The following is a 9560-nucleotide window of genomic DNA, read 5'->3' on the forward strand; positions in this document are numbered from 1 at the left end:
AAATGGACAAATCAGTCTATTTTCCAAAGAGTATCTGGGGAAATAAAAAAAAAACAAAATGACAACAATATCCCCCAAATGACAAGATAACAATCAGGTTTAAGTTACAAAATTATTATGTTAGAAATCTTTGAATTATCTACTAAACCCCTCAGGCATCAACTTAAGATACACAGCAGTACCTTTCTGCAGATGATGCCCTCACTCTCTGTCTCTGCTTTAGCAAATATGGGGAGAAAGCGGGTAGCACTCTGGAGTCTGCATGATAAACAAATCCTTTGATCTCCCTAAGTCTCAGATTCCTTTTCTACAGAATGTACTACAAAAACAAGAGTCACTAAACTTAAAAGTGAGAACACCCTCTATAAATGGAAAAAGGACTAGAATTGATTATAATTTGCTACTTGTAACTGATGCCTATTTTCCCATCAAACCAACAGTGGGACCACATTCACAGGGTGGGTCATAACATACAAAGCACATGACCATAAAGAGAAGAAAGAGTGTCCATCATAACCCTCCCTGACAGGCACACAGACACACAGGTTCCCTGCTCATTCAAAGCTTAACTAGGTTAAATCCAATGAAAGTCAGCAATTGATCTGTCATGAAAATTCATGATTATTTCATCGTCTTTCTTTGTTGAGTTCAGGTTATTACCATCTCTTGATTTGGTTTTCATGAACAACAATGAGCCATTTTAAACAGGTTCACAGCCCTACATTCATACATACATACACACACACACACACACACACACACACAGTTATTGGTCTCTGTTTCACTGTTGAAGTCCTTTCAAACTGTTCCACTTAGCTTTTATGCTTTGATTCTACATTGTTTCATTTTGCTTAACAAAATAGTAACACGTCATAGTACAGCAACCTTAAGCATGTTCTAGAAAAAGCACCTAAATCCACTCATTCACTTAGCACAGTTAGGGCACAAGAAACAGGGTCTCTCTGAATCTGGTAGCAAGACTGCGACTGTGTTGCTGACTCTGAACATTATTTATGGACCAGCCCCAAATGGGAAAACAATTTCACAGGATTTGCAACAAAATCCAAGTCAGGCTAAATTCCTAGCCACCATTTTCCAATTAGGTTAAAGGGAAAAGCCTGACTTGAGTATAGACTACAATTCCCCCCACTGACAGAAAGGTGTTCTTATTCACATTATTTTCCTTTAAGTTGAGTTTTCCCAATTCCCACTGAACAGCAGACACACACACTAAAGGCAAACTAGGAAATGGCAAAGCAGATTTGATGCCATCTGTTCAGAAGCACATCAAGGGCCCTTCAGCGATGGTGGAGACTCACAGTGGAGACACCACGGAGCAGACTGCTGAAATGGTAAATGTGAGCAAGACGTGAGACCCTGGCAGAGGAGGGCTGGACTTGAGAGTAAAGCAGCAGGAGCCCTGCTTCCTTCACAGCTTTTCTTCCATGTGGAATCACCCCTCCTCTCACAGTCTATCAATATTCTGCCCATTTTCCCAAGCTCATCCCAAGCACACTCGCCCATGAAACCACCCTGGACTCATCTCTACCTGCCGGGTTCCTAAGGCTCTGCTTACATCTCTCATCTCTCATGAAGGACCATCTAATTCTGCTCCATCATTTGTACACGTGCACATGGGTTCTCTCAGCTCCTGGGGATAAGATCTGTGCACCAAGCTCTGTGCTGGACCCTGACGCTGATTATCTGTAATCCTCACAACAAGCTCACAGGAAGCGCTGGCCCCATTTCACAGATGAGGAAACTGAGACTAAGTGAGGTCACATCACTGGTCTGAGGACGGTCAGCTGTTAAACAGAAGAGCTGGAATCTGAACCAGACTGTGTCCTTTTGAACCACTTCAAAGCCTTTTACTCTTTCACATCACATGGCCCAGGGAGTGACTGAAGATTATATCTGAAATGAAGGCAACACTAAAATAACTCAAGTCTCGAAGGTCTCTATACCTAGACACAGAAGGATCTTATTATCTATGACTGTCAAGGCAACCTGAAAAGAAAATATCCAAGTTGCCAGGAATGTGTAAATATGAGATGAAAGTATAAACTTACAGGCATCCAAAAGGGCTTTGTAAGGTCAAGCAATCTATATGGGAAAATATCAAACTAGAATTTATCAACATGATACCTTTAACTTGCGTTCTCTGACCTTTAACTAGGTAATGCCTAAAACTTTTAAAAATCCTTAAAAGTTTTTATAAAAACTTGTTTAAAAAAAAACTTAAGTTTTAAAAACTGGTTAATGATAATATGCAAATATTACATACTATATTGCTTATGGTAACAGAATATGTTTGTTTATAATTTATGTGGCAACTGGCCCCATTACTTCATGGCAAATAGATGGGGAAAAGGTAGAAACAGTGACAGATTTTATTTTCCTGGGCTCAAAAATCACTGCAGACAGTGACTGCAGCCATGAAATTAAAAGATGCTTGCTCCTTGGGAGAAAAGCTGTGACAAACCTAAACAGTATATTAAAAAGCAGAGACATCACTTTGCCAACAAAGGTTCATATAGTCAAAGCTATGGTTTTTCCACAAGTCATATATGGATGTGAGAGTTGGACCATAAAGAAGGCAGAGTGCTGAAGAATTGATACTTTCAAATTGTGGTGCTAGAGAAGACTCTTGAGAGTCCTGTGGACTGCAAGGAGATCAAACCAGTCCATCCTAAAGGAAATCAACCCTAAATATTCATTGGAAGGACTGATGCTAAAGCTGAATCTCCAATACTTTGGCCACCTGATACGAAGTGCCAACTCACTGGAAAAGACCCTGACACTGGGAAAGACTGAGGGCAGGAGGAGAAGGGGACAACAGAGGATTAGAAGATGGTTGGATGGCATCACCGACTCGATGAACATGAGTTTGAGCAAGCTCCAGGAGATGGTGAAGGACAGGAAGGCCTGGCCTGATGTAGTCCATGGAGTTGAAAAGAGCTGGACAGGACTTAGGGACTGAACAACAACAACAATGAAATGTTTACAGATGAACTTATCTGAGATCTAGGATTTGCTTTAGAACCCCGGGGGATGGGGTGGTGGGGTTGTGTGGAGGGGTGACACAGGGCAGGGTTAAAGATCCAGCAAGACTGTCCACCAGCTGACCCTGGCTGAACCTGGGGGTGGGAACATGAGGGTTCATTACACAGTGTTCTCTATTCTTACAAATTTGTTAATTGTCCATTAAAAAAAAGAATCTAAAAGTGAAAGATACTTCACCAAATGAAACAAAGGCATTCTGTGACCATCATTATCACACCTGAATTAAAACAACAACATATATGACTGCATACTTACCCAGAAGTCCAGCGTAAAGCAACATAAAACACCTTTCAAATTAAAAAAAAAAAAAAGAACTTTTAACAAACCTTAGAGCTTAAATCAATGTTATCATTATTTGAAATTCGACTACATGCAACTCAAGAGTCATTACTCACCTCTTCCAAAGCACAAGCCTTTATTACTTCTTCATATCGTTCTTCTTCATATTTCTTCCCAAATAAAATGTTACTCTTCACAGTTCCTGGAAACACCCAGGGCTGCTGAGAAACATATGCGATCCTCCCGAGCACGCTGACCTTCCCCTGGCTCGGGGGCAGCTCTCCCAGCAAAGCGCTTAACAGTGAGGACTGAAACAGACGGCAACACACACACGTGAACAGGGTGCACTCAGCAAGGAACATCCCCGCAGCACAGCCGACCCCACCCTGGTGCTTGATAGAGGATATCAGAAGTGTATAAAGTACAGCTTTGGATACTGCAGGAAAAAAAAAATGGAACAGAGCATTACTGGTCAACTCTTAAACTAAAGGTTGATAAGGAATATTAACATGATAACAATCTACTCTGCCTGAGTTCCCTCAGATGAAATGCTCTACTCAGCAAAGACTAAGAATGTTTAACATCCTTCTCTAGCAGAGCAGACAAGCAGGATGTATATTTTCTGTATCTGAGGTTTAATGCAGTTGTTCCTGCATCTGGATATCTTTTACTTGACAAATACTTGTTCTTAAAAAGCTATGTGGGGCCTCCCTGGTGGTCCAGTGGTTAAGAACCCACCTTCCAGGATGGGGGGAAAGGGACAGTTAGGGAGTTCCGGATGGACAGGTACACACTGCTGTATGTAAAACGAATCACCAGCAAGGACCTACTGTACAGCACGTGGAACTCTATTCAATGTTGTGTGGCAGCCTGGATGGGAGGGGAATTTGGGGGAGAATGGGTACATGTATATGTATGGCTGACATATACCCTTCACCGTTCACCTGAAACTATCACAACATTGTTAATTGGCTATATCCCAGTACAAAATAAAATATTAAAAAAAACTAATTATATCCAGATAATTAACCCTAAAAAAACAAGGAGAATCCACCTTCCAGTGCCAGAGGCTCTGGTTAGATCCCTGGTCCCCTGGTGGGGGAACTAATATCCTACATGCCCAGGGCAACTGAGCCCACATGCCACAATTAGAGACACTATTCACTGCAACAAAGACTCAATGCAACCAAATACATAAATAAGTATATTAAAAAATTAACTATGTGTGAAGAATATATCCAAAGATTGCTATTTAAAAGAACTCTGAGGTTGTTGTATTTGAAGAACAGAAGTCCATCATGCCCAGGGAACTCAAATCCTGGGCTCTGTGACAACCTAGGGGGGTAGGATGGGATGAGAGGTGGGAAACAGGCTCAGGAGAGAGGAAACATATGCATACCTATGGCTGATTCATATTGATGTATGGCAGAAACCAACACAATATTGTAAAGCAATTATCCTCCAATTAAAAATAAATTTTTAAAAAGTCCTTCATGGAGGAAGTCATCACCCTCTCGTGTGCACATCCCACATTTAGGTTTCTGTATTTTGTTGTACAAACACAGGACACTAAGTGCACATGTACATGTCCTTCACATCTCCTGTAACACACAGAAATGACATGCCTATGTCCACGCCATCAGAGCACTCACCATACTGGGCTGAAATAGTCTGCCTGCATATCTGTCTTGCCCCAGAACCTGGTAGCCTCTGGAGGGCAGAGGTGTCAAGGTTTGGCTCATGTCTATATCTTTAGCTCCAGCACGTGGTTGCACATTCCCTATACGTGCACTGATGGGACCAAGTCAAGTCACGTAAAGAAATGCTCAGAGCTTCCTGGAAGAGCCTTCACCACCTCCAAACTTCCTGGAGGGGCCACTGTGACAAAAAGAAGTCCCAACTGTCTCCATCCATCCTGAACAGCTGCCACATAAATAATCTCCTTCACTGAGATGTCCAAACTCCCCACGAGCAGTTCCCAACTATGTCACATGAAGGATTAAGAAGGAAAACACAATGTGCATTTATCCTAATGTATTAGGCCATGAAACCTTTTTGCAAAACTAATGTTCCTAGAGAAAAGCCTTTCTAGAGACACCCAATTCAAACTCAAACTGAGTCACACTCAGCTCTGGGCTCCACTCTGAGGACTGAACAGAGGCTGTGGTATCACATCAAGCTGACAAAAGGCATCACAACTTACCTTTCCTGCTCCCACAGGTCCGACCACAGCTAACAGTTCACCGGGTCTGACAGTAAAGGAAAGGCCTTGTAGGGTTGGGGTTTCTGATTCCTGCAAATTAAAGTCTATAAAAAATGTACCCATTTCAATAAAGTAATACACATTACTTTAAAAAGTAGAGAAAATAATGTAATAGTCACTGATATCCTAACATTAACTCACATTTTTTTTCCTATTTTAAGATACTGTGTCCTAAAGGCCTTTTCATCCAATCCTATGTCTTAGGTGGTTTGGTCTCCCCGTCCTACTCCTCCGCCATCTTGGCTCCTCCCCTCCTGAAGTAGTTTTAAGTTGCCTTTAGAAAGCCTCCTTCTTTTACCAGATTTACATACGGAAACAGCTCTAGACATCCACAGAATTTAGTAGCAGAGATGACAAGGCACCTTCCTGAAATGCAAACTGAATGATGCACACTAGTTTATTAAAATAATGTACTTAATACAATATCCAGTGTGGAAGGTTTTTAATCATTTGTAAGTTTTCATCATGACCCATGGTTTTAACTGTCTGATTAATCTCCACAAAGCTGCAGCATAAGTGTCAGGGAACGTTCAACTTTAAGGAATCCATTATGTTGCACTTTTCTTCCTTTGTGTGCCATTTCTCAAGGATTTTCTGTTCCTTATCAGTTCCTATTCCGGGAACAAGCAGAGCTGCACGCAATTCTTAGGACTGAGATCATGGGAAAGGGTACCCGCTTGGGTTCCTTTCAGTAGCTCCCTTTAGTGACTCTTTTCAATATCAGCGATTTTGCATGTATTAGACTATCCATCTTGTTGCAACTGATGGAGTATCATCCTTAGTAATGGCTGAGTAATCATTTTATTAAAGATATATAAGCCTGCACTTCTGCTAATAAAATACCCTTGTCCACTAGAGACTTGGGTCCCCCACATCCTTCTTTCTGTCTTAATTCTCTTCAGAGCGTGGAAACCTGCCAAGCTCATTCTCTCACCCGGGCTTTCAAGACCTCCTTGAGAGGACGCCCTATGCCTTCGTGAGTGGTACAAGTCCTGCGCATGGGCTTTATTGGTTTTCCACATAACCAGAGAGATACTGCACTTTCTCTTTCTTTTAATCAACTCCGGTCCAACAGTTTCTCGGTCTATATCAAAGACCAACAAGTGGTGCCCAAAACAGGGACCTGGAATTTGTGGTATCCAGGCCAGAGTGACTGGGACCTATTGAGGTCAGTTAAGTGCAGGGTTATGGGACAAACGGCTGGAAAGCCCCACCATTTTTCTTTTCAAGGACTTTCGGTTTCATGTCAACACATAGAGGCATGCCTTCAAACAGTGGTTGAATACAATCCCTGGTTCCCTGATGAGGGCAGTTTTGATATAGAAATTTGGAACTTGGTTAAAGAGAATATTAAACAAGCCACTAAATGGGGAAAAAATATTCCAATAGATCTCTGGCTCCTATGGGCTCTCATTAAAGCTGTGATTCTGCCATTTCAAGGTAATCCTAGCCCTCCTGATATTTGGCAACAGGCAGAACACTTGTTACATGAATATGAATTAGATGATAAAACTTTTCAAAAGACCAACACGTAAGTACCCAGCATGCCTGGCCCTTTACTAAATAAATAAATTGAAAGTGAAAGTCGCTCAGTCATGTCCAACTCTTTGCGAACCCATGGACTATAAAGTCCATGGAATTCTCTAGGCCAGAATACAGGAGTGAATAGCCTTTCCCTTCTCTAGGGGATCTTCCCAATCCAGGGATTGAACCCAGGTCTCCCACATTTCAGGAGGATTCTTTACCAACTGAGCCACAAGGGAAGCCCAAGAATACTGGACAGGTAGCCTATTCCTTCCCCAGGGGATCTTCCCAAACCAGGAATCGAACTGGGGTCTCCTGTATTGCAAATGGATATTTTACCAACTGAGCTATAAAAGAAGCCCTAAATAATTTGAAATCTCCACTAATCTCTCCATTTTCATTTGATGGAATGAACCTCAGTAATGCTCAGCAAGCAAAGAGGCACTTTATATTAAGAAGTCACTCTTGGTAAATTAACTCTTATAAGTAATCTTCAAAGCTCTAAAGAGAGCTTTAATTCAAAACCAACAAAAAGAATGGGTAATAAAGTAATTAATTATGACACCATGGGTCAGAGTGATAAAGCCTCAATTTTATACATGATACATGTATTACGGGTTCTGGCTAAACAGGGCAATAAAGTACTTCTACTGAAAGAAAAATATAAAACATGAAGGTATATGTGACAACACATAATCCAACTCAAGGGTGAAGGACAAAGTACTCCTCATGCTGGTCACAGGTCACGTTCCTGAGAGACTTACGGTGTCTGTGGGTCTTTACGTATCCTGAGTGTTAAGAAAATAGTAACTGCTATGTCAAAAAAAAAAAAAAAGTTACAAGTGATTAAGTAAAACGCCCAAAAGACCTAAAGCACAGAGTCTGGATTAAAAGTCTGAATAATCTTCAAATTGAATTTTTTTTCTAGAAAAAAACTGAACTGATTAAACAGCATTCACGTACTTAAAAAATGACAATGATTTTTCATCACCAAAAAGACTAGTTTCAGATTTTAGGAATGAAAAATCTATCAAAAGAAGCTACATTTTAATATACAAGAAACATTTTTTAAGCCTTCTAAGCTTCTCCACTTTCCTTCTTAGTCTCTCCCATCAAGAAACTTCCATAAGCCTCTTATCCATCTTCATCAGAGGGCAGACAGACTGAAAACCACAATCACAGAAAATTAACCAATCTGATCACATGGACCACAGCATTGTCTAACTCAATGAAACTATAAGCCATGCCGTGTAGGGCCACCCAAGACAAACAGGTAATGGTGGAGAGTTCTGACAAAACGCGGTCCACTGGAGAATCAATGGCAAACCACTGCAGTATTCTTGCCTTGAGAACCCCATGAAGAGTATGAAATGGCAAAAAGATAGGGCACTGAAAGATGAACTACCCAGGTCGGTAGGTGCCCAATGTGCTACTGGAGATCAGTGGAGAAATAACTTCAGAAAGAATGAAGAGATGGAGCCAAAGCAAAAACAACACCCACTTGTGGATGTGACTGGTGACAGAAGCAAAGTCTGATGCTGTAAAGAGCAATATTGCATAGGAACCTGAAATGTTAGTCCATGAATTGGAAGTGGTCAAACAGGAGATGGCAAAAGTGAATGTCGACATTCTAGGAATCAGCAAAATAAAATGACTGGAATGGGTGAATTTAACTCAGATGACCATTATATCTACTACTGTGGGCAAGAATCCCTTAGAAGAAATGGAGTAGCCATCATAGTCAACAAGAGTTTGAAATGCGGTACTTGGATGCTATCTCAAAAATGACAGAATGATCTCTGTTCCTTTCCAAAGCAAACCATTCAATATCATGGTAATCAAAGTCTATGCCCTGACTAGTAATGCTGAAGAAGCTGAAGTTGAATGGTTCTATGAAGACCTACAAGACCTTCTAGAAAGTGAAGTGAAGTCACTCAGCTGTGTCCAACTCTTTGCAATCCCATGGAATGTAGCCTACCAGGCTCCACCGTCCATGAGATTTTCCAGGCAAGAATACTGGAGTGTGTTGCCATTTCCTTCTCCAGGGGATCTTCCTGACCCAGGGATTGAACCGAGGTCTTCCGCATCGTAGGCAGATGCTTTACCGTCTGAGCCACCAGAACTAACACCCAAAAAAGATGTCCCTTTCATTATAGGGGACTGGAATGCAAAAGTAGGAAGTCAAGAGACACCTAGACTAACAGGCAAATTTGGCCTTGGAATACAGAATGAAGCAGGGCAAAGGACAATAAAGTTTTGCAAAGAGAACTCACTGTTCATGGCAAATACCTTCTTCCAAAAACACAAGAGAAGACTCTACACATGCACATCACCAGATGGTCAATACTGAAATCAGACTGATTATATTCTTTGCAGTTTGCAGCCAAAGATGGAGAAGCGCTATACAGTCAGCAAAAAAAAAAAAAAAAAA

General features: G+C 41.2%; 1 protein-coding gene across 1 annotated transcript in view; it reads right to left on the reverse strand.

Moving 5' to 3' along the window:
- Positions 1 to 9560, reverse strand: part of LOC122447590 (ATP-binding cassette sub-family C member 4-like) — a 134194-nt gene that overhangs the window by 87675 nt on the left and 36959 nt on the right. The window contains 2 exon segments of the mRNA XM_043478288.1: positions 3459 to 3650; positions 5546 to 5635. Of these exon segments, the coding sequence (XP_043334223.1) occupies positions 3459 to 3650; positions 5546 to 5635 (282 nt within the window).

Source organism: Cervus canadensis, chromosome 9 (genome assembly GCF_019320065.1).
Source record: "Cervus canadensis isolate Bull #8, Minnesota chromosome 9, ASM1932006v1, whole genome shotgun sequence".
NCBI classification, from domain to species: Eukaryota; Metazoa; Chordata; class Mammalia; order Artiodactyla; family Cervidae; genus Cervus; species Cervus canadensis.